This window comes from Hyperolius riggenbachi, chromosome 4 (assembly GCF_040937935.1).
Source record: "Hyperolius riggenbachi isolate aHypRig1 chromosome 4, aHypRig1.pri, whole genome shotgun sequence".
Classification (NCBI taxonomy): domain Eukaryota; kingdom Metazoa; phylum Chordata; class Amphibia; order Anura; family Hyperoliidae; genus Hyperolius; species Hyperolius riggenbachi.
In genome coordinates, this window is record NC_090649.1 from 417,368,534 (window position 1) to 417,394,800 (window position 26,267).

The 26,267-nt window shown below is 47.4% G+C and overlaps 1 protein-coding gene across 2 annotated transcripts in view; it reads left to right on the top strand.

Annotated features, from left to right (window-relative positions):
- Positions 1–4,348: 4,348 nt before the first annotated feature.
- The window catches only part of FANCL (FA complementation group L), a 117,453-nt gene continuing 95,534 nt past the window's right edge, over positions 4,349–26,267 (top strand). For both annotated transcript variants that reach the window (XM_068232419.1, XM_068232420.1), the window contains exons 1-2: positions 4,349–4,609; positions 10,422–10,480. In XM_068232419.1, coding sequence (XP_068088520.1) covers positions 4,520–4,609; positions 10,422–10,480 — 149 coding nt within the window. In that variant the 5' untranslated portion in view covers positions 4,349–4,519. The remainder of the gene's footprint in view (positions 4,610–10,421; positions 10,481–26,267) is intronic.

The window sequence follows — 26,267 nt, forward strand, 5'->3', positions numbered from 1 at the left end:
CGCCAGACAACCAGCAACTGAATAAGCAGCAGAATATATAGTTGCTGGACTCTGCTGCCTCGCCCGAACCATTCAGCCAATCATGAGTCCTGCAGGAATCAGCTGACCTTCCTGATCAGCTGACACTTCCTCTGCAGGTATAAAGGTCCTGAATTCAGGCCCGCGCGAGCATAGCTCTCCATCTGCCTAGGTGCACTAACAGACCCAGCCACACCAAGCACATGCTGCTGCATGCAAACAGCTGTTTGCTGTCAGGACATGCGGCGGCTTTTCCGCGTTCCACCACACAACCAGACGCGTGCAACCTCCGCGTAGGACGCGGAGTCAGCCGCCTAGCTCTTGGTACACGCGGCGGCTTTTCCGCGTTTCCTCACACAGATACTCTCGACTTCGCTGCGGTAATCATGCTGCCCGTTGTTGCCAATTAGGCCGATGATAGTGGTGTCGTCCGCAAATTTGATGACTTTCACAGAGTTGGCGGATGAGGTGCAATTGTTGGTATAGAGGGAGAACAGTAGTGGTGACAGCACACAGCCTTGAGGAGCCCCAGTATTGGTGGTTCTGACGCTGGAGTAGCAGTTGCCGAGCTTCATCTGTTGCGTTCTGTTTGTCAGGAAGTGTTTGATCCATGCTCGAAATTAGTGTTGTCCAGATCATGAACGATTCGGATCTTTGATTTGAATCTCTTTTGTGAGTCGAATCATTTGAATCATCAAAATGAGTGATTCGGATTGCAAAAGGGGCGGGGCCAGGAGCAGCACGCCCCCCGCTCCGCGGGCAGCGGGGTCCTGGAAGCAGAGCTGAGATGGATCGCTCTGTTGGAGGGGAGCCTGCCTTGCAGGGACAGGTAGATGAGAGAGAGGGGACATGGGTGCCACTGCCAGATATGTGTAGAGCACACATACTGGCTATAATGTGCTGCTCATTATAGGCTGTCTGTTCCATAGTGCTGCACATTGAACAGATTGGAAACTTTTGGCACAGCTCAGAAACTTTGTAGACAGCGTGCTGGGCTAGGACAGGGCAGGCACTGTGATTGCTGTGCAATATGATCCTCATGCACTGCTCTAAACAGCTGCACTTCACTTCTGGGAATGCTTTGGGGAATGCTTTCTTTTACTGTGTGACGTTTGCATTCAAAGTATACAGATGAACATATAGGTGAAATATATGTAAAGCATATGATTGCAGCATGTGGGTATTGTGTGCAAACAAACATTTCTGCTCTCTGCTCGTCCCTCCTCCCTTCTCTGTCCACTCCCTGCCCTCTGTCCATCTTCTCCCCTTCTCTGTGTGTCCACCCCCCTCCCTTTCTCTGTCCACCGCAGGGAAAACCCTGTCCTGCTAGTCATTTCACCCCCCAAATGCTTCCCTAGTAAAATGATCCGAGATTCGGCTCAAAGATCCAGATCTTTTCAATGATCCAATTCGAATCATCCGAATCATTGAAAAGATCCGAACTTCCTATCTCTAGTGGGATCTACTCCGAGCTGCGTCAGATTTTATGTGCAGGATATCTGGGCAGATCGTGTTGAATGCTGATCTAAAATCCAGGAACAGGATTCTAGCGTAGAAGGAAGGGTTGTCTAGGTGCTCTGTGACATGTGCCATGCCGCCGCTCGAGGAGCTTCATGATGTTAGAGGTTAGGGCCACAGGTCGGAAGTTGTTGTGCTCAGTGCTGCCTGGTTTTTTGGGGACTGGTACAATTGTGGACCGCTTAAAACAGGAGGAGACTGTACCGTCCGAGAGTGACTGTGTGAACATCAGACAGTGCACTCTTTGCACTGTCTGATGTCTGGCGGGTCGGCCTCCCGCACACGTTTCCAAAACGCAGCTGGAAACGCGTGCAGTGTGAACGGGGCCTTAGTCGCTCAGGCTACTGGCTGGCTCACACTATTGGGTGGTGGGCTTGTTTGTGGCTTACTGGTTCAGGCTGCTGGCTAACTCAGAGTCCTAGCTTAGTGGCTCAGGCTGCTGCCTGGTAGGGTTGGCACAGGCTTCCTCAGACTCCTGGCTGGTGGGCTTGTGGCTTACTGGCTCAGGCTACTGGCTGGTAGGTTTGGCTCAGGCTTCCTCAGACTCCTGGCTGGTGGGCTTATGGCTCAGGCTACTGGTTGGTATAGACTCCTGGTTCAGGCTACTGGCTGGTAGGTTTGACTCAGGCTTCCTCAGACTCCTGGCTGGTGGGTTTGTGGCTCAGGCTACTGGTTGTATAGACTCCTGGTTCAGGCTACTGGCTAGTAGGTTTAGCTCAGGCTTCCCCAGACTCCTGGCTGGTGGGCTTGTGGCTCAGGCTACTGGTTGGTATAGACTCCTGGTTCAGGCTACTGGCTGGTAGGTTTGGCTCAGGCTTCCTCAGACTCCTGGCTGGTGGGCTTGTGGCTTACTGGCTCAGGCTACTGGCTGGTAGGTTTGGCTCAGGCTTCCTCAGACTCCTGGCTGGTGGGCTTGCGGCTTACTGGTTCAGGCTACTGGCTGGTAGGTTTGGCTCAGGCTTCCTCAGACTCCTGGCTGGTGGGCTTGTGGCTTACTGGCTCAGGCTACTGGCTGGTAGGTTTGGCTCAGGCTTCCTCAGACTCCTGGCTGGTGGACTTGTGGCTCAGGCTACTGGTTGGTATAGACTCTTGGTTCAGGCTACTGGCTGGTAGGTTTAGCTCAGGCTTCCTCAGACTCCTGGCTGGTGGGCTTGTGGCTTACTGGCTCAGGCTACTGGCTGGGAGGTTTGGCTCAGGCTTCCTCAGACTCCTGGCTGGTGGGCTTGTGGCTCAGGCTACTGGTTGGTATAGACTCTTGGTTCAGGCTACTGGCTGGTAGATTTGGCTCAGGCTTCCTCAGACTCCTGGCTGGTGAGCTTGTGGCTCAGGCTACTGGTTGTATAGACTCCTGGTTCAGGCTACTGGCTGGTAGGTTTGGCTCAGGCTTCCTCAGACTACTGGCTGGTGGGCTTGTGGCTCAGACTACTGGTTGTATAGACTCCTGGTTCAGGCTACTGGCTGGTAGGTTTGGCTCAGGCTTCCCCAGATTCCTGGCTGGTGGGCTTGTGGCTCAGGCTACTGGTTGGTATAGACTCCTGGTTCAGGCTACTGGCTGGTAGGTTTGGCTCAGGCTTCCTCAGACTCCTGGCTGGTGGGCTTGTGGCTTACTGGCTCAGGCTACTGGCTGGTAGGTTTGGCTCAGGCTTCCTCAGACTCCTGGCTGGTAGGCTTGTGGCACAGGCTACTAGTTGGTATAGACTCCTGGTTCAGGTTACTGGCTGGTAGGTTTGGCTCAGGCTTCCTCAGACTCCTGGCTGGTGGGCATGTGGCTCAGGCTACTGGTTGTATAGACTCCTGGTACAGGCTACTGGCTGGTAGGTTTGGCTCAGGCTTCCTCAGACTCCTGGCTGGTGGGCTTGTGGCTTACTGGCTCAGGCTGCTGGCTAGGTGGCTTGTAGTGTTGTCCGGATCATGAACGATTCGGATCATTGATCCGAATCTATTTTGTGAGTCGAATCATCCGAATCATCAAAATGAGTGATTCGGATCGTAAAGGGGGAGGGGTCAAGAGAGACACGCCCCCCTCTCAGCGGGCAGCGGGGTCCTGGAAGCAGAGCAGAGATGGATCACTGTTGAAGGGGAGGCAGCCTTGCACAGCCACAGGTAGATGAGAGAGGGGACATCGGTGCCACTGCCAGATATGTGTAGAGCACACATACTGGCTATAATGTGCTGCTGATTATAGGCTGTCTGTTCCGTAGTTGTGCACAGTGAACACATTGGAAACTTTTGGCACAGCTCAGTAACGTTACAGGCAGCATGCTGGGCTAGGACAGGGCAGGCACTGTGATTGCTGGGCAATATGATCCTCCTGCACTGCTCTATACAGCTGCACTTTACTTCTGGGAATGCTTTGGGGAATGGGAGTTGGGAGTATACAGATGAGCATATAGGTGAAATATATGTAAAGCATATGATTGCAGCATGTGGGTATTGTGTGCAAACAAACATTTCTGCTCTCTGCTCGTCCCTCCTCCCTTCTCTGTCCACTCCCTGCCCTCTGTCCATCTTCTCCCCTTCTCTGTGTGTCCACCCCCCCTCCCCTTCTCCTGTCCTGCTAGTCATTTCACCCCCGAATGCTTCCCTAGTTCCCTTGTAAAATGATCCGAGATTCGGATCAAAGATCCGGATCTTTTCAATGATCCGATTCGAATCATCCGGATCATTGAAAAGATCCGAACTTCGCATCTCTAGACTGGCTTGGCTAGCTGATGGGCTTGTAGCTCACTAGCTCAGGCTGCTAGCTGGGCTGACTAATACGTCGGCGCCTGAAGACAGTAGCTGAGCGACTCCACGTGACATGTACAGCAGGACAGCGTCATGCAAAGGGGCGGTGCTTTACGCGGAACATGTCTGAGCGGCATATTGAGTAAAACAGCCCATACAGAGAATACGGAGAGTTCGCGGATCCAGCTGGTACCGTCCTGCGCCTAGCTGCAGCGATCCGGGGGATACTGATCAGTGATCACTGCTATGGTGTGAGATGGACGCTCAGGGCATGCTCCATCAGTATCCGCTGCTGCTGCCACAGACTCTGTCCGGGAGAGTGTATGATGGTTTCATCACTTCCCAGGTACTTGTGTGTCACTGGCACGTAATGTGCATAATGTATACTCCATATACAGTGCTGGATACTTGTGTGCAGCTGTCATTGTCGGGAACTGTATCAGAAAGTGCAATGACTGTACATGGACTGAGCTCAACTTTGAAAGTAAAATGTACACTATAGGCTTTGCTCCCACTAGCAAATGTGATTGGAAAAGGTGCACAACCGTGTGTTCTCCTGTGCATGCCTGCAGTCCATTGCCTGTGTTACTACAACTGTGCATGTCTGCAGTCCCATGCCTGTGTTACTACAACTGTGCATGTCTGCAGTCACTTGTATGCGTTACTACAACTGTGCATGTCTGCAATCCCTTGCATGTGTTACTACAACTGTGCATGTCTGCAGGGGCGTAGCAATAGGGGTTGCAGAGGTTGCGAGCGCATCGGGGCCCTTGGGCCAGAGGGGCCCTGAGGGGCCCTCCCTCAACTCCAAAAATAGCTCTCTATTGGTCCTGTGCTCATAATAATCACTTCAATAGATACTTTGAATAGTGGTAATCATTATCAAGCTGTTCCCCATTCCCTTCTTGCACCTCTGACACTGTGGTTGTCCTTGGCAGGTTTTGGTGCGTCGTATCAATTGTTATGTATATAGAGTGCATGGGGGGCCCCAATGTAAAGCTTGCATCGGGGCCCAGAGCTCCTTAGCTACGCCACTGCATGTCTGCAGTCCCTTGCATGTGTTACTACAACTGTGCATGTCTGCAGTCCCTTGCATGTGTTACTACAACTGTGCATGTCTGCAGTCCCTTGCATGTGTTACTACAACTGTGCATGTCTGCAGTCCCTTGCATGTGTTAGTACACCTGTGCATGTCTGCAGTCCCTTGCATGTGTTAGTACACCTGTGCATGTCTGCAGTCCCTTGCATGTGTTAGTACACCTGTGCATGTCTGCAGTCCCTTGCATGTGTTAGTACACCTGTGCATGTCTGCAGTCCCTTGCATGTGTTAGTACACCTGTGCATGTCTGCAGTCCCTTGCATGTGTTAGTACACCTGTGCATGTCTGCAGTCCCTTGCATGTGTTAGTACACCTGTGCATGTCTGCAGTCCCTTGCATGTGTTAGTACACCTGTGCATGTCTGCAGTCCCTTGCATGTGTTAGTACACCTGTGCATGTCTGCAGTCCCTTGCATGTGTTAGTACACCTGTGCATGTCTGCAGTCCCTTGCATGTGTTAGTACACCTGTGCATGTCTGCAGTCCCTTGCATGTGTTAGTACACCTGTGCATGTCTGCAGTCCCTTGCATGTGTTAGTACACCTGTGCATGTCTGCAGTCCCTTGCATGTGTTAGTACACCTGTGCATGTCTGCAGTCCCTTGCATGTGTTACTACAACTGTGCATGTCTGCAGTCCCTTGCCTGTGTTACTACAACTGTGCATGTCTGCAGTCCCTTGCCTGTGTTACTACACCTTTGCATGTCTGCAGTCCCTTGCATGCGTTACTACAACTGTGCATGCCTGCTGTCTCTTGCATGCGTTACTACAACTGTGCATGCCTGCTGTCCCTTGCATGCGTTACTACAACTGTGCATGCCTGCTGTCCCTTGCATGCGTTACTACAACTGTGCATGCCTGCAGTCCCTTGCATGCATTACTACAACTGTGCAGGCCTGCAGTCCCTTGCATGTGTTACTACTGCAAACAAGACTTGTTCCAGTAGTTTGTGAGGACAAACCCTATCATCAATATTAGTGCTTCCAAAAGAAGTGATACTTTTTGCATCTTGGTTACCTCAGTATTTTTTTTCAGTTGATCTATGCAGTCTGTTCTCTATTACAGCAAAATCTTTTTGAAGTCATCCCCCTTGCACTACATGTATCTCATGTCACCCGAGGTACACTTTAACCCGTTTTGATTACAGTATTCCGTTGCAAAGCTGACACAACCCTCAACCTTTTCCTGGCCTTACTTGTGCCCACTGTTCCAGTTCCTCCTTTTCAAACGATTGCCAACTTCAGCCTGTTATAGATTTCTTGTATGCCAGCTATCTGCATGTTATTCTCCTTTTGGCACCCCTCCCTCATCTTGTCTGCAGAACACTGTCTCCAAAGTCAGCAGGTTTTTTTAGACCAACAGGTACAAGATAGGCAGGCTGTCTGTTCCTATAACTCCTGCATTCCCAGAGTGTGTGATCCCATCCAGACCGCAGAACAAGGGGGTTGATAGGACATACTGCACATGTGTTCTGGAAAGGAGCGCGTGCACCTAAAAATTCGGGAGGAAAAGAAGCGTGCAGACTGGGAAGGCAGAGCTCTGGGAGGACAGTCCCACAAGTTGTTGGGTCGTTTACAGCCTAACGCAGTGTTAACATAAATAAACGGGAGGCGTGATAATTATCAGCACTCATGCACAGGGATGTGCTCACGAGTAATCATGAGTGCTTACTTGTGAATCAAATGAGCCTTAATTTACCCATAATTCCCCTGCCCTGCGTTCCAAACAGCTTGCATGCGTTCTATTGGTCGCGTTGCAAGCCTTCCAGAAGTGTGCCATGGTGAGGCTTGCAATGCGGAATTATGGGTAAATAACCCCTTGTAATCCAGTCGCCCAGCTGCGGCAATTAAGGCTCATTTGAATCACAAGTAAGCACATCCCTGTGCATGCACACAGGTAATGAGCCATAGCTATTCCGCTCTGGCATCCTTTAAAGGGAACCTAAACTGAGAAGGCTATGGATTTTTCCTTTTAAAATAATACCAGTTGCCTGACTCTCCTGCTGATCCTGGTTCTCAAATACTTTCAGCCACAGCCCCTGAACAAGCATGCAGATCAGGTGCTCTGACTGAAGTCAGACTGGATTAGCTGCATGCTTGTTTCAGGCATGTGATACAGCCACTACTGCAGCCAAAGAGATCAGCAGGAGTGCCAAGCTACTGGTATTGTTTAAAAGGAAACATCCATGTGTCTCTCTGTTTAGGTTCCCTTTAACTCTCTTTCCATTTATTGAAATTTACTGCTACCTTTGATCTCCTTTTATAGGACACCTGAAGTGACAGGGATATGGTGGCGGCCATATTTATTTCCTTTTAAACAATACCAGTTGCCTGACTGTCCTACATTACTAATCTTTTTTTCAGGAACCCTCCAGGGCAGGTACACTACGAGATTTGACCCCATCCCAGGGAACAGGAGAAATACAATAGTCTCTATGACCCCAATTCACGGAGCTTTATTAAACGCTTGATAATTTTCCTCATGGGTAAAATCTAATTTTGAATTCACTAAGGTGTTATATATTTATTGAATATTTCATCGATAAAACATTTGATAAATCTATAACACCTTAGTGAATTCTAAATTAGATTTTACCCATGAGGAAAATTATCAAACGTTTGATAAAGCTCCGTGAATTGAGGCCCATAAATTTTAAACCAATGACAGTTGACAAGACAGTATGGCTGTTTCCTGTTCCCTGGACCAGGTCTCTCTATGTAGTGCCTCAGTCCTGTAGAGCCTGTGTGGCTTATCAGTCTGCCGACAGCCTTTACTCAAGTGCTACTGTCGGCAGAATGACCGCACCGTGGGAGGGTCTGACGGACCTGTCGTTTGTAACAATACGCGCCTTAAGGGCTGTTTTGGCACACTGCTGGAGAGGAACGAGCGCTAGACGTGCTTGGTGTCGGTCAATGGCTTACCTCCCAGGGACGCGGAGTAGCGCTGGGATACTGTGGTGAGGAGAAGGCTGCGGCGAAGACTCTTCTGACGGAGGCTGACGGGGACAGTGAATGCTGGGAGGAGAAACGTAGACAGAGGCCATTTGCATAGGGCTTCCCATCGGACACGGTGAATCCAGCGCAGGAGACTTAGGCGCAGCCACCGCCACCATAGGCCGTAATAGGGATTACGGCTATAGCAGCGCACAGGGAGTAACTTCGGCGCCGCCAGAAGACGGAGCTGAAGTTACTTTTATATTTGCATTCGCTGGAAGCCGAATTATTTCATTCCCCACCATCCATGGCGGCCTGGAGGGGGAATTGTATTTAATACGGCCGGGAACTTGTGCAGCAGCAGGATCAGCCATATACCGGCTGTATCCTGTGCCCAAGTCTCCGATATCTCTCGTACACCTTCCCAGATCCAAAAAGGCAGCATGGACTTTTCCACTCATCTTTCATGTTTTAGGCGTGTGATTCAGACACTGTTGATGCAAGTATAGGGTAAATCCAGTCAAACATCTGATCTGCATGCTTGTTTAGGGTCTGTGGCTAAGGGCTCGTTTCCACTATCGCGAATCCGCATGCGTCCAACGCATGCGGATTCGCACATGTAATGCAAGTGGATGGGCCTGTTTCCACTGTAGCGTTGTTGAGGTGCGTTTTTTTTTCAGCGGTAAAAAAACGCACAAAAGAGCCAACGAATTCGCCTGCGAGTGGAATGCATGCGAATCGCCGCTAATGTATTTAATAGGAAATTCGCATGCGGCTATGGTATGCGAATTTTCATGCGAATTTTCATGCGAATTCGCATAGGTAACAATGTAATTCTAACAGGCAGTGACATGGTTAAATTCGCATATACCCTCACCTATGCGAATTCGCATGCGAATTCGCGGCAAAAAACGCGCAAAAATTCGCATCCGCATGCTATTTCATGGAATTTCAACAGCGGTGGAATCCAGGCGATTCTGCACCGCAATAGTGGAAACGAGCCCTAAAAGTATTAAAGACAGAGGATCAGCAGGGCAGCCAGGCAATGTGCTTTGTTTAAAGAGACTCTGTAACATCAAAAAGATCCCCTGGGGGGTACTCACCTCGGGTGGGGGAAGCCTCCGGATCCTAATGAGGCTTCCCACGCCGTCCTCTGTCCCACGGGGGTCTCGCTGCAGCCCTCCGAACAGCCGGCGACAGACCCGACTGTCAGTTCAATATTTACCTTTGCAGGCTCCAGAGGGGGCGCTGTGGCTGCTCTCGGCTCCGAACTACACGGAAATACCCGATCTCAGTCTGGTCCGCTCTACTGCGCAGGCGCCGGAAACTTGCGCCTGCGCAGTAGAGCAGACCCGACGGCGATCGGGTATTTCCGCCTACTTCGGAGCCTACAGCCGTCAGAGCGCTTGCGCAGGAGCCGGGAACTTAAATATTGACGTCATGTTTCTCGGAGGGCCGCAGCGAGACCCCTGAGGGACGGAGGACGGCGTGGGAAGCCTCATTGGGATCCGGAGGCTTCCCCTACCCGAGGTGAGTACCCCCCAGGGGATATTTTGATGTTACAGATCCTCTTTAAAAGGAAATAAACATGGCAGCCTCCATATCCAAAGAGAATGTGCATATATAGTTGTTTGGCAATCCAGCTGGATGGACACTGGTTGTTTGTCTGGCTTCTCGTTATGTTTTCCTTTCTTCCTTCATCTGTAGAACATGCTTGCAGTTTCATTATCATAGTAAATTGGCCCGTGTGTGTGCCCATGTGCCCCCATTAGATTGTAAACTGGATTGGAGACGAGGACAGATGTGAATGGTTGTATCTACTCTATAAAGTACTGCCTAATGTATTGCTGCTATATAAATGCAAGGAATAATAAGCTCATTCGCGCTTCCTTTCTGATAACCGTAAAAGGAATTACATTCGGAGAATAGAGCTTTAGCATTTATTCTTGAACTTAATGCTATTGTATGCAGTGATCATACACACTAATAATATGCACATTTTTAAGTGCTTTGTTTTCTGCACCTTATGTGCTGGTATTTATCACAGTTTTATTTACAAGTGATGCAAAAAGTGTTTGTAGCACCAGATGGTCTGTTTTCTAAAAGTTTCTCGTCCTCTTTTTGTGCAGGACAAGGATTTTCGGCTCAGGGTCGTGTTGCCAGAAAATTTACAGCTGCAAAATGCAAGGTTTGTCACCCTGTGTGTGGATAAATTGTGTGCATATGTGATTGTATCAGTTATTACAATAAAATAATCTTTAAATAAGGTGTTCCTTCTGCTTGGAATATGCTTTGAAACTAGTATTGCTGCTGTTGCATCATGGCTTCAGTGTGTATGAGGCTTTAGTAAGGGGGGGGGGGGGGAGGGGTCAATTTATCCACACCACCTTCTGTTTTATCAATGGTTAGTAGCTTTTTCACACAAAGCTTTTATCTTTAAAGCAAACCTGCAGCAAAAAAAAAAGTATGATATAGTAAATTGTATGTGTAGCACGGATAAGGAATAGAACATTAGTAGCAAGGAAAAGTCTCATATTTTTATTTTCAGTTATATAGCTTTTTTTTTTTCCCCCTTTAAAGAGAAACTCCGACCAAGAATTGAACTTTATCCCAATCAGTAGCTGATACCCACTTTTACATGAAAAATATAATGATTTTCACAAACAGACCATCAGGGGGCGCTGTATGACTGATTTTGTGCTGAAACCCCTCCCACAAGAGGCTCTGGTACCGTACGGTACTCTGGGCAAACTGCCACAATGTAACAATGACACACACAGGAAATGGCTGTTTATAGCTTTCTGTTAAAGCCAGAACAGCTACATAATCTGCCCACAGTAACAATGTCACCATGTAATACATGTCAGAATGTGAATCTGGGAGAGGAAAGATTTTACAATGAGCAAACTCTGACTAAATCATGTATACATAATTATTGTAAAAATTAAGCACCTTTTTATATTAAATTATTTTCACTGGAGTTCCTCTTTAACCTCCCTGGCTGTATGCAGTTTCAGAGGCTGTGTCCGCGGGAGGATTTTTAAAAATAAATGTAAATGCTTAAGCTACCACTTCGTTAGCTAACTATGGCCCCCAAGTCCCCCTGCACCACACTGATCCCCCTGATCGCCGCCGGCAATATTTACCCGTCTGGGATCCCGCGAGAGCCGCAGCTTCAACATTTAGCTTCAGTCGTCACTATGGCGACGATCGGCCATGACGTCCGACGTCATGCGCAGTCCCGATCCTCCCCATAGCGAAGCCTGGAGCTGATTGGGAGGCTGCGCCATCGCGGGATCCCTGGGGGGTACGTATAACGGCGGCAATCAGGGGAGATCGGAGGGACTTTGGGGGCATGGTTAGCTAGCCAAGTGCTAGCTTAAGCATATAAATCAAATTTTATTAAAAAAAAATCCTCCGTGTGGCCACGTGATCCTCTCCGGCGGCTAGCCCGAGCGTAGGTTGGGCTTACCGCCAGGGAGGTTAAAGAGGATCTGTAACATGAAAAGATCCCCTTGGGGGGACTCACCTCGGGTGGGGGAAGCCTCCGGATCCTAATGAGGCTCCCCACACCGTCCTCCATCCGTCAGGGGTCTCGCTGCAGCCCTCCGTGGAGTCCGTGCAGCGGTGACGTCAATATTTACCTTCCTGGCTCCTGCGCAGGCGCTCTGACAGCTGTCGGCTCCGAACTACACGGAAATACCCGATCGCTGTCGGATCTGCTCTACTGCGCAGGCGCAAGTTTCCTGCGCCTGCACAGTAGAGCGGACCCGAATGAGATCGGGTATTTCCGTGTAGTTCGGAACGGAAAGCCGCCACAGCGCCCCCGCTGGATCCAGCAAAGGTAAATATTGAACTGACAGTCGGCACAGTCGCCGGCTGTTCGGAGGGCTGCGGCGAGACCCCCGTGGGACAGAGGACGGCGTGGAAAGCCTCATTAGGATCCGGAGGCTTCCCCCACCCGAGGTGAGTAACCCCCAGGGGATCTTTTTAATGTTACAGAGTCTCTTTAAGAACATTGCATCATACTGTCATATTTGTAGTTTACAAACCACACTGCATTTTAAACTATAAAACAGAGCAGAGCTAATGACCCCTTGAACTTTCCTGCAGTAAAACCTTATCACAACCTGTCTCCCACTGTTTCTTTGCTGTGCTTCAGAAAACAGGAACTGCTTCAAAAAACAGGACGGTCTTCTACCCAAGTTGGGTCGACAAGCTCAGAGAAGCTCTTTTGCATAGATAAGGGCCTGTCTCCCCTTGTCAGTTTTTCTGTGCATTTTCTGCACAGGAAAACTGCAACCAGTGTTAATCAATGGGCTAGTTCACTTAACCACTTGAGGACCTAGGGCTTTACCCCCCCTTAAGGACCGGCCACTTTTTTTCCATTCAGACCACTGAGACCACTGCAGCTTTCACGGTTTATTGCTCGCTCATGCAACCTACCACCTAAATGAATTTTGGCTCCTTTTTTTTGTCACTAATAAAGCTTTCTTTTGGTGCTATTTGATGGCTGCTGCGATTTTTACTTTTTATTATATTCATCAAAAAAGACATGAATTTTGGCAAAAAAATGATTTTTTTTTAACTTTCTGTGCTGACATTTTTCAAATAAAGTAAAATTTCTGTATACATGCAGCGCGAAAAATGTGGACAAACATGTTTTTGATTAAAAAAAAACCCATTCAGTGTATATTTATTGGTTTGGGTAAAAGTTATAGCGTTTACAAACTATGGTGCAAAAAGTGAATTTTGCCATTTTCAAGCATCTATGACTTTTCTGACCCCCTGTCATGTTTCATGAGGGGCTAGAATTCCAGGATAGTATAAATACCCCCCAAATGACCCCATTTTGGAAAGAAGACATCCCAAAGTATTCACTGAGAGGCATAGTGAGTTCATAGAAGATATTATTTTTTGTCACAAGTAAGCGGAAAATGACACTTTGTGACAAAAAAAAAAAAGTTTCCATTTCTTCTAACTTACGACAAAAAAAAATAAAATCCGCCACGGACTCACCATGCCCCTCTCTAAATACCTTGAAATGTCTACTTTCCAAAATGGGGTCATTTGTGGGGTGTGTTTACTGTCCTGGCATTTTGGGGGGTGCCTAATTGTAAGCCCCCCTGTAAAGCCTAAAGGTGCTCATTGGACTTTGGACCCCTTAGCGCAGTTAGGCTGCAAAAAAGTGCCACACATGTGGTATTGCCGTACTCAGGAGAAGTAGTACAATGTGTTTTGAGGTGTATTTTTACACATACCCATGCTGGGTGGGAGAAATATCTCTGTAAATGACACTCTTTTGATTTTTTTTTTTACACACAATTATCCATTTACAGAGAGATTTCTCCCACCCAGCATGGGTATGTGTAAAAATACACCCCAAAACACATTGTACTACTTCTCCCGAGTACGGCAATACCACGTGTGGCACTTTTTTGCACCCTAACTGTGCTAAGGGGCCCAAAGTCCAATGAGTACCTTTAGGATTTCACAGGTCATTTTGCGGAATTTGATTTCCAGACTACTCCTCACGGTTTAGGGCCCCTAAAATGCCAGGACAGTATAGGAACCCCACTAATGACCCCATTTTAGAAAGAAGACACCCCAAGGTATTCCGTTAGGAGTATGGTGAGTTCATAGAAGATTTTATTTTTGTCACAAGTTAGCGGAAATTGATTTTTATTGTTTTTTTCACAAAGTGTCATTTTCCGCTAACTTGTGACAAAAAATAAAATCTTCTATGAAATCACCATACTCCTAACGGAATACCTTTGGGTGTCTTCTTTCTAGAATGGGGTCATTTGTGGGGTTCCTATACTGCCCTGGCATTTTAGGGGCCCTAAACCGTGAGGAGTAGTCTTGAAACCAACAATGTCGCAAAATGACCTGTGAAATCCTAAAGGTACTCATTGGACTTTGGACCCCTTAGCGCACTTAGGGTGTAAAAAAAGTGCCACACATGTGGTACCGCCGTACTCAGGAGAAGTAGTATAATTTGTTTTGTGGTGTATTTTTACACATACCCATGCTGGGTGGGAGAAATATCTCTGTAAATGACAATCTTTTGATTTTTTTTTTTTACACACAATTGTCCATTTACAGAGAGATTTCTCCCACCCAGCATGGGTATGTGTAAAAATACACCCCAAAACACATTATACTACTTCTCCTGAGTACGGCGATACCACATGTGTGACACTTTTTTGCAGCCTAGGTGCGCTAAGGGGCCCAACGTCCTATTCACAGGTCATTTTGAGGCATTTGTTTTGTAGACTACTCCTCACGGTTTAGGGCCCCTAAAATGCCAGGGCAGTATAGGAACCCCACAAGTGACCCCATTTTAGAAAGAAGACACCCCAAGGTATTCCGTTAGGAGTATGGTGAGTTCATAGAAGATTTTATTTTTTGTCACAAGTTAGTGAAAAATGACACTTTGTGAAAAAAACAATAAAAATCAATTTCCGCTAACTTTTGACAAAAAATAAAATCTTCTATGAACTCGTCATACACCTAACAGAATACCTTGGGGTGTCTTTTTTTCTAAAATGGGGTCACTTGTGGGGTTCCTATACCGCCCTGGCATTTTACGGGCCCAAAACCGCGAGTAGTCTGGAAACCAAATGTCTCAAAATGACTGTTCAGGGGTATAAGCATCCGAAAATTTTGATGACAGGTAGTCTATGAGGGGGCGAATTTTGTGGAACCGGTCATAAGCAGGGTGGCCTTTTAGATGACAGGTTGTATTGGGCCTGATCTGATGGATAGGAGTGCTAGGGGGTGACAGGAGGTGATTGATGGGTGTCTCAGGGGGTGGTATGAGGGGAAAATAGATGCAATGAATGCACTAGGGAGGTGATCGGAAGGGGGTCTGAGGGGGATCTGAGGGTTTGGCCGAGTGATCAGGAGCCCACACGGGGCAAATTAGGGCCTGATCTGATGGGTAGGTGTGCTAGGGGGTGACAGTAGGTGATTGATGGGTATCTCAAGGTGTGATTAGAGGGGGGAATAGATGCAAGCAATGCACTGGCGAGGTGATCAGGGCTGGGGTCTGAGGGCATTCTGAGGGTATGGGCGGGTGATTGAGTGCCCTAGGGGCAGATAGGGGTCTAATCTGATGGGTAGCAGTGACAGGGGGTGATTGATGGGTAATTAGTGGGTGTTTAGGGTAGATAACAGATGTAAACATTGCACTTGGGAGGTGATCTGATGTCGGATCTGCGGGCGATCTATTGGTGTGGGTGGGTGATCAGATTGCCCGCAAGGGGCAGGTTAGGGGCTGATTGATGGGTGGCAGTGACAGGGCGTGATTGATGGGTGATTGACAGGTGATTGACAGGTGATCAGTGGGTTATTACAGGGAAAGACAGATGTAAATAATGCCCTGGCGAATTGATAAGGGGGGGTCTGAGGGCAATCTGAGCGTGTAGGCGGGTGATTGGGTGCCCGCAAGGGGCAGATTAGGGTCTGATCTGATGGGTAACAATGACAGGTGGTGATAGGGGGTGATTGATGGGTGATTGATTGGTAATTAGTGGGTGTTTAGAGGAGAGAATAGATGTAAACACTGCGCTTGGGTGGTGATCTGATGTCGGATCTGCGGGCGATCTATTGGTGTGGGTGGGTGACCAGATTGCCCGCAAGGGGCAGGTTAGGGGCTGATTGATGGGTGGCAGTGACAGGGGGTGATTGACGGGTGATTGACAGGTGATCAGGGGGGATAGATGCACACAGTACATGGGGGGGGGGGGGGGTCTGGGGAGAATCTGAGGGGTGGGGGTGATCAGGAGGGAGCAGGGGGCAGGGGGGGGGGGATAAAAAAAAATAGCGTTGACAGATAGAGACAGGGAGTGATTGATGGGTGATTAGGGGGGTGATTGGGTGTAAACATGGGTCTGGGGGTGGGCGGGGGGGGGGGTCTGAGGGGTGCTGTGGGCGATCAGGGGGCAGGGGGGGGGAAATCAGTGTGCTTGGTGCAGACTAGGGTGGCTGCAGCCTGCCCTGGTGGTCCCTCGGACACTGGGACCACCAGGGCAGGAGGCAGCCTGTATAATACACTTTGTAAACATTACAAAGTGTATTATACACTTTGTATGCGGCGATCGTCGGTTTAACATCCCGCCGGCGGGATGTTGCGGCGGGTGAGCGGCGTCAGGAGCCGGCGGAGGATCGCGTCACGGATGACGCGATCGCTCGCCCATGCCCTTACAAGGACTGCCGCCTCTGTGGGTGAGCTGGTCCTTGCAGGGTACACTTCCCGGCCGCCGCTGTGCGTTAGGCGGTCGGGAAGTGGTTAAATGCATCTTTCCCATGCAGAAAAAAAAACAATTGACAGCAATGCAAACTGTCCGGCTACGTTTCCACTTCTTGCGAGGCGCCATGTCGGTACAGCTGTGAGAGGTCTCGCAGCCATCGGACGAGATTATGCTGCAGCCCGTCAGATTTTTCCCAGGCCACGAATTTGGATGCTCTGCATAGATTTCTATAGGCTGCCAAATTCCATCCAAATTTTTGGCCAGGGAATCGGCCTGTTTTCACACAAGTGGAAACCTAGCCTCAGACAACTCATGCAGGAAAACCGACGCACAGGAAAACTGACGAGTGGAGACAGGCCTTAAAGTGAACCCCTCAGACTAAAAAATCTATCAGCAGCACTGAAAAGGCTTGGTGTTTCTTTAACAGTTTCCACAGCATCAGAACTTTATTTTTCTTATCCAACTCTCATTTTTGGCTACACAGAAGCTAAGCCCTGCCCCATCAAAGAAAACTGCCCGGGCATTTTCCCCTTGATGCTGTGCAAAGCATGATTGGATTTCCTATGTTCTCGTTGCCTAGCAACTGGGAGGGGTGAGCAGCACACAGGACAGTTGGAACTGTCTCATGCTCCTTGTCACCTCCTTTCAACCAAAAAGATGGCTGCCCTCATGAAATCTAAATTTGCCTGCTCTTTTAAAACAGGGTGGGTAAGAGATTATATTATCTATCTATTTTAGTTAACATAACTTATGTAACCTAATGACAGTATGTTTGTTTAGGCTGGAGTTCCTCTTTTAACAGTTTCTTAACTCTTCCTGTACTGGAAAACAATATGAGACTCTTTTCTTTGCTGCTAATGTTCTATTTATTACCTGGTATTTACATACAATTCATTATATCATAAGATTATTTTGCTTCAGGTTTGCTTTAGAGCAAACCTGTAACGTTGGAAAAAGGAAAAGTAAGATACCTACCTCCAATAGAGGGAAGCTTCTAGAGCAGGGTTCCCCAACCCTGTCCTCAAGACCCACCAATAGTACGTTTTGCAGGAAACCATAAACATGCACAGGTGAGGTAATTAGCGTCTCAGCAGAGCTGATTAACTACCTCTGTGGACTGATACAAAACATGCAGTGTTGGTGGGCCTTGAGGACAGGGGAACACTGCTCTAGAGCATGCATGTCCAATGTCCGTCCTAGAGGCCAAATGCGTCCCTCCGAGCCTTTTCTGGTGGGCTCCCAAAGCTCTCTAGAGTTGTTCATTCCATGTGGGCCGTAACTGCGGTGCCACATACAGTGGCCACCTTGTGACACTGCTCTGCCTCCCCCTTAGTTTGCCTGTAGGTTATCTTCCACCACTATAGCAGTAGCAACCACCACCATGCTATCAGCAGTAACAGCCACTGATTAGCAGCTGCCACTGTGCTAACTGCACACGGTATATGGGTTATTTCCCATGGAAATGTTTAATTTGAAAAAATGTCACAGGCATAGTGTACCTAACAGGAATCGGCAAAAACTGTTTAATTTTGCTAGTTTGGCCTCCTTGCACTCTTAAGAAAGGCCATATGACCCTTGGCCTAAAAGTTCAGACAGCCCTGTTCTAGAGGCTTACAACACTCTCCTGTAGAAATGTGGGAGATCTCATTTCAAAAAGTAAACTGTGCCATTCCATTCAAAGGTAACCACTTTCTCAGTCCTGGTTTGATTGGTTGGTGGGAAAGGGAAAGCAACTTCCAGATAGAAGAAATGAATTTAAAGAGTTCCTGATTGGTAAAGAAAGGAAATACAAGCCCAGACAAAAACTCAGGGCTTTCAGAGACGAGGGCAAAAGGGTCTAATGACCGAACCCCCAAAATAATCCAAATGGGTACACAAGTATAGTGGACGCTAATATTTATTTTTTCCTTCATTCATGGAAAAATCTGAATCCATATGGTGTTATGTTAAAGGCTATTGAAGAGGCCCGTTGCCTAGACTTTTTAGTTTTCTCTTTCCCACCCTTTTTTTTTTTTTTTTTTTTTTTTTAACACCATTATCAAAGGACCCAGAAAAGGCAACAGTGCCTGAGTGCAAGGATTCATCCTCATTCATCTTTTGAGTCAATCTTGGCAAAAAGTGGAGGATTGTTACTATTGCTGTGTATGTGTGAAACTTTGCTTCGCTTCGATGGCAGACCTGCTGTACTTTAAGGCTGGCCATACACTGGTTGATATGGCCAGCAGATAGGGATCTATCTGCTTGAATCCCTCCACACACTGCACACAGATTTTCAATTTCAGCATTAAATCCTTGAAACCCTGTGTGCACCCACAGTCTCCCAATCCTCTTCCCCATGCCGTGTAGCTCACTTGTCCCAGCACAAACTCGATCTATGCTCTCCCCACTGGCTGCTGTCCCCACAGGCGGGACCACCCATGAGTCCCGGGCGCCTGTGAGAGGTGAGGACAGACACTAGGGGCAACGTGGCGCATAACTTATGTGTCCACTAGAGGCCTCTAGTGTTTCAGACACACAGGTGTTCAGGGACAATGAAGTGAAGAGAGATAGCGGTCAGCGACGAAAGAAGGCACCGGATCTGTTTATTAAGCAAAATTTTCCTTCTGATCGACAGAATTGTCTGTTTTTGCTGAAAATTGATAGTTGGGATTTGCATCCATCATATTTAATCAAATGATCAAATTGATTGGGTATTGATAAAGAAAAAATGTTTATTGCCTGCTTAGGTGAAACTGGGAGGTAAGAGGGGCCCCAAAGGAAACCAAAAAAGGCTTACCTGAAGACAGTAAACCACTAAAATTACTAACTCAGTATTCTTTGTTAGCACTGGAAACAACTCGTTTCATAGGTCGCTGCCTTCTTCATCAGGTTAATACAGTGTCTCTGTAAATGAAGTAACCCGTCCGTAGGCGTACCTGCCAGACATTGCCTCTTCCTGCATAAGTAATTTGCTGCACAAAGTAGGAGCTTATTACTTATTCTCTACACATGGACTAATTTGTTGACTGTCAGCTACACCGGGCTGATGCTTGCTTGTACCCAGGACCAGTGGTTTCCCCCCCCCCCCCCAACTAAATAGCCACATTGGAGCATGGCCATGCTGAGACACGACATGTCACAGTGTTCTGTTGCAGGGTTAAACCACCGCTTGACAACCGTGCAGCTCAGCTTCCTGTGTAAAAGAGGAAGTATACCTGAGCAGCTGCTAGTTTTTCTGCCACCTAATAATTTATGCAAAGCTTCGTATGTTTTATACCATGCTGGAGTTTTTATGAACACACAATGAGCGCTAATATCTGGATAAGGAATGTCAAGGGCTGCCGATCACTTGGAACATTATGGTCTACCCAGCCTTGAATGAGTCAGCAACCTGTGCACCCCTAGCTAGCTCTCCATTCATTCTTTTTTCTTCACTCCCAATGTCACCTGAGAAACACAATGCTAATGCACTGTCGTCTCTTAAGAACAAAATATTCCAAGGTCATGGAAAAACTCATCTTTAAGTATTAACCAGTCATTGGAGTTGCCTCTTAATGTATTGGCTACAATTAAGCTACATCATATAAGAGAAATCAATGCACTCGAGAGAAAAATGGGTTCTTCTTCTCAAATAAAGCTAATATAGCTACATAAAGGAAGCAGAACCGCAGCTCTAGAGGCTTTATAATAAGCGTATACTGTGCATCCTATGGCTCTTCAATACTTGAAGCGGGACATTGTTCTTTAATGCTTCAATGCTTTCATCTTATAAACAAATTCTCCTTAACCCCTCCATCTGACATTCGGAAAAGTGTTTTAAAAGGTTGTATAAAAGGTTGTATAATTCCAGTTATGAAGCCTTAGATGTTCTACTAAAGGAAATGCAGTTAAAGAGAACCCGAGGTGTGTTTAAAGAATGTTATCTGCATACAGCTGCTGGATCTGCCTATACAGCCCAGCCTCTGTTGCTATCCCAAACCCCACTAAGGTCCCCCTGCACTCTGCAATCCCTCATAAATCACAGCCATGCTGTGAGGCTGTGTTTACATCTGTAGTGTCAGTCTCAGCTGCTCCCCCGCCTCCTGCATAGCTCCGGTCCCTGCCCCCGTCCCTTCCCTCCAATCAGCAGGGAGGGAAGGGATGCAGGCGGGGACTGAGTTCTGCAGGAGGCGGGGAGAGCAGCAGACTGACACTATAGAGATAAACACAGCCAGCTCTGACAAGCTGTTTGTCAGCAGCGTGGCTGTGATTTATGAGGGATTGCAGAGTGCAGGGGGACCTTAGGGGGGGTTTGGGATAGCAACAGAGGCTGGGCTTTATAGGCAGATCCAGCCTCTGTATGCAGATAATATTCTTCAAACCCACCTCGGGTTCTCTTTAAAGCTGTATTTCAGTCGAAAATAGAAAGTTTGGGGTTTTATTTTCAGTTTACCTCAAAAGTGGAATACTTCTGTGTGAGACCTTACTTAAGGAAAAATAAACACCCTCAACACTTTTTTTTTTTTTCCCCTTGAGGTAGATGTGTTGGGTTTTAATTATTTGTATCAGGTACTTCCACCTTCAGCTTAATGGGCAACTGAAATGAGAAGAATATGGAGGTTGACATATTTATTTAATTTGAAAAAATACCAGTTGCCTGGCAGCCCTGCTGATCTATTTGTGTGCAGTAGTTCTTAGAAGACACCAGAAACAAGCATGTGGCTAATCTTGTCAGATCTGACAATAATGTCAGAAACACTTGATCTGCATATGCTTGTTCAGGGTCTATGGCTAAAAGTATTTGGGGGAGAGAATCAGCAGGATAGCCAGGCAACTGGTATTGCTTAAAATGAAATAAATATGGCAGCCTCCATATGCCCCTTGTTACAGTTGTCCTTTAAAGCAGCAGGGACAGCTATTCTATCCCAGAAAAAAAACCACATGTATAAGCAGATAACTACTTGTTCTACTTACATATGTATTGTACTGCCCGCGTTTTAATGTCGGCAAATTTTATATAGAAATAAAGAGAAAAATGTTCTAAGCATTTTCCATCTTTACAGCCACTGACTGAAGTCAATCCTCATGTAATTTCCTCCCCTAATTGTTTTTTCCTGCGGTGTCATATCTAGCTTGCTTTGTGAGCACAGCATATATCATATTTCGGCAGCTTCTGCACAGGGGTGAGGTGTATTTTCCATCTCAGCTTTGTGTTGCACTGAACTGCCCTCAGCCAATCAGTGAGGAGCGGGAATATGGGAGGGTTGATAACAAGCTTCCCTCGCTCTAGCAATGTGCCAGAAAGGAGCCAGGCTGACTGAGATAAAAAACATTTATGGGTTTTAAATGCTTGCAATGCAGACTGCATGTAGACTGCGTAATAAACACAGAGCAGCGGATAAATGGAATTTGATTTTGTGGCTGACAATCCGACTTTAAGTTATTTTCTGTATTTATAAAGAGTCAGCAATATATTGAGAGTACAAAAATGAATTCCCGTTATCTAGTGTTCCTCATTGTGAATCACCGTCTACTGTTTGCATTTAAAAAACAAATTAAAGAGTGAGGCAGTGGTGGACTTGCCTCCCGAAAGTTGACTCCACAAGCTGGCTGACGGTGTAATGGTTAAGGGCTCTGCCTCTGACACAGGAGACCAGGGTTCGAATCTCGGCTCTGCCTGTTCAGTAAGCCAGCACTAATTCAGTACCAGACCTTTGGCAAGTCTCCCTTACACTGCTACTGCCAATAGAGCGCGCCCTAGTGGCTGCTGCTCTGCTCTGGCGCTTTCAGTCCGCAAGGAGAAAAGCGCAATATAAATGTTATTTGTCTTGTCTTGTCTATCTGTATTTCACTGTAAATAATTTCTTTAATCAAACAGTACTCAAAAATACTTTTTATGATTGAAGAAATAATTTACAGTGAAATACTGACTGTTGAGTCTACTTTAGAGAGGTAAGTCCACCACTACCTCACTTTTTCAATGATTTTTTAATTGTTTCATCCTACCTGGCGCCTCTGTTTCAAAATCGTTTAAATTGTTGAGTACACTCTTGGAGGGTTGTTACCCCTTCTTTCTACATCTACGGAGAGCGACATTCTTAACCCGAGTGGAGTCGTGTCTAATCTCCCCACTGGCTATCACAGTAGTTACCTTGGTGGTAACTACCACCTCCCCCTCCCCCTCTTTTTTTCGTTTTTGCATCGGTTACAGTTGTCAAGATCCTCTGCTTGGGAATGCAATTGATCAACTGAAGTTTTAAGGGCACCGCGGTCATCTGGCAGGTCATTATGTGTTGCCACAAGTTTGTCATATTTAGTCTCCAAAGAGTCGGGACGTGATCCAAGCTCAGCAATTTCCCTGGAGAGGACTTTAGTAGTTTTCAGCATTCTGTCTATAGCTTCCTAATGAACTTGCTATAGGTCTTGTCCAGTGTGTCATCTATGTCCCTCTTGGTTAGGATAGACACATCCGGACTGGGAGAGAGAGAGAGAAGGGAGGAGAGGAGAGAGAGCGATAAGGAGAGAGAGAGAGAGAGAGAGAGTAGAGAGAGGGGAGAGAGAGAGCGGAAATCAGAACTTTGCTTATCAACATACAAAGCAGATTGAGGTGACACCCACAACAGTGTCCACCCTCCCCCTGAAAATACTGAGTCCTATGAAAATGTCTGCTCATTACAAGGTAAACCGACTCAAAATGACATCCCTTATCATAAGTAGCTGGAACATCCAAGGGCTGAACGCCTCAGCTTTATGATCCAAAACAAATGATCCAGACTTTAAAAAGAGACTTGAAAACATTGATATCCAAATCCTCCTGGAGACATGGACCCGGGCAGAGGATGAATCTTTCGTACCCATGGGGTACCGGGAATTCTCCATATCTGCCCAGAAAAACAGGAACATTAAACAGGGCCGCCGTTCAGGAGGCATACTAATCTGGTATAAGGAGGAGCTTACAGAGCACATAAAAGCAATCAAACGAGGAGACAGCCACATCTGGATCAAAATAAACAGCTCCATCCTCACCTCTCAGTCTGACATGTACCTGTGTGCAGCATACATCTCCCCAACAGAGTCCCCTTACTACAAACCTGACATCTATGAGGTCCTACAAAGAGAAGCCAGCCACTTCCAGTCTCAGGGCAGAGTGCTCATCTATGGAGACCTCAACGCCAGAACAGGCACAGAGATGGACTATCTGACCTCTGAGGGAAACACATACATACTTGGAGGAGAGCGCTAATACCAGGAACCAATGCAGACAACAAGAAATAGCTATGACAAGACCGTAAACAAAAGTGGGAAAGCCCTGCTGAACCTGTGCCGGAACCTCGGCCTATACATAATGAATGGGCGAACTAGGGGTGACTCTCTTGGGAGATTTACTATGAACTCACATGTAGGCAGCAGTGTGGTAGATTATGCTGTCACAGACACAGACCCCATAAACATCAATGCCCTCATAGTCACCCCTGAAACACACCTGTCAGACCACAACCAAATCTTGCTGTACCTGAAATCCACCGATAAACCAACTGCACAGCAACCTCACCAGACCGGTCTCTACAAGCTGCCACCATCCTTCAGATGGCCCAAAGAGTCTGCCATCAAATTCACCAACATGACCAACACTGCCAAAATCCAAGAACTGCTGGCAAACTTTCATACCAATCTATATGAACCAAACCAACAAGGTGTCAACCATGCAGTGAAGGACTTCAGCAACATCTTATATAACATGGCAGTACTCGCCGGCCTCAAGCAGACCAACTTTAAGAGATCCACAAATAAACAGTCCCAATAAATGGTTTGACAGTGAGTGCAAGGCTTTACGTAATTCTCTAAGGGCAGCCTCTAACCAAAAGCACAGAGACCCCAACAACCAGGACCTAAGGGAAGCCCATGACCACCTACAGAGACAATACAAAGACACCCTCAGGCGGAAAAAAACAGAGCCACATCTCCCACAAACTCCAACAGCTGGAGGACTCCCTCCAAGACAACTCATTCTGGGAGACCTGGAACCACATTGGGACAAAGCCCAAGAAAAGCCCTCTATACATCCAAAATGGCCACATCTGGCTCCACTACTTCAGGGACCTCTACAAAGACATCCCAGAAAATGCCCAAACCCCGGAACAGAAACAAATAGCCGCAAAGCTGAAGGACATGGAGGAGACAATCAAGGACTTTCAAAACCCACTGGATACACCAATCACGATGGAGGAAATATGAGAAAGAACAAAGCTGATAAAATGTAAGAAGGCTAGCGGTACCGATGGCATCCTGCCAGAGATGATCAAATACAGCCCCCCGGACATACATGAGGCACTCGCAAGACTATTCAACCTTATCCTGAGTGCGGGCTCCTTTCCTCAGGCCTGGAGTGAAGGCCTCATAACACCCATCTACAAGAATGGGAACAGATACGATCCAGCAAACTACAGAGGAATCTGTGTCAGCAGTACACTGGGGAAACTGTTTAACAGCATCATCAATAAAATAATCCTCTCCTTCCTCACACAGCAGGACGTACTCAGCAAAAGCCAAGCTGGGTTCATGCCAAACCACCGCACAACCGACCACATCTACACACTGCACAGCCTTATCAAGACCCATGTCCACAGCTCACGCGGCAAAATACACGCTTGCTTTGTGGATTTTAAGAAGGCGTTTGACTCGGTGTGGCACCCAGGCCTTTTCCTAATACTCCTATAGAGCGGAATAGGAGGTAGACTCTATGATGTCATCAAGAGTTCATATACTGGGAACCAATGCAGTGGACGGGAAGAGAAGCGCGTTCTTTAAGCAGGGTCGAGGAGTCAGGCAGGGCTGCAGTTTGAGCCCAACGCTCTTTAACATATGCATTAACCAACTGGCTGTAGCCCTGGAATCCTCCCCAGCACCAGGCCTCCTCTTGCATGACCATGAGGTGAAGTTTCTGCTGTATGCAGATGATCTCCTGCTGCTCTCCCCTACAGGACAGCCTGGCAGTACTGGAGAGTTTCTGCACCACATGGGCACTGCCCATCAACCCAAAGAAGACAAAAGTGATGGTGTTCCAGAGAAAAAAATCTAAAAATGCCCACCTCCTCATTTATATTAAATGGCTGCCCACTGGAGACCACAAACGGTTACACCTACCTGGGGCTGGAAATTAACCAAATGGGGAGCTTTAAACCAGCAGTAGAGGCCCTGAAGGAAAAAGCCTGCAGAACGTTTTATGCCATCAGAAGGCAACTTTACCACCTAAAACCACCGGTGAGAGTCTGGGTAAAGATATTCAACAGCATCATCACCCCAATCCTGCTCTATAGCAGTGAGGTATGGGGCCCGGTCACCTACCCTGACCAATCAAAATGGGACTCCAGCCCAACAGAAATCTTCCATCTAGAGTTCTGCAAGTATCTTCTCCAAGTCCATCGCAGCACTTCGAACTCAGCTTGCCGGGCAGAGCTAGGCAGATTCCCACTATGGCTCACTATCCAGCAGAGGGCGCTCTCATACTGGGCGCATATACAGAGCAGCAGCCCCAGCACTTACCACCATAAAGCCTCACTGAGCCAGGGTGGCGAGGCCATACCACGCGTCTTGAAACAAAGCGTCAACAACCAGCCCAGCCAAGACCACCAACACAGGCTGACAAAAGCCCAAATAAAGGGAATGATAGAAAGCTGCAAGGACCAATACCTAGAGGAATGGAGAAGTGACATAAAGAACTCCCAGAAACTCACCTATCTACCAATCACTACAGAGGGAGTA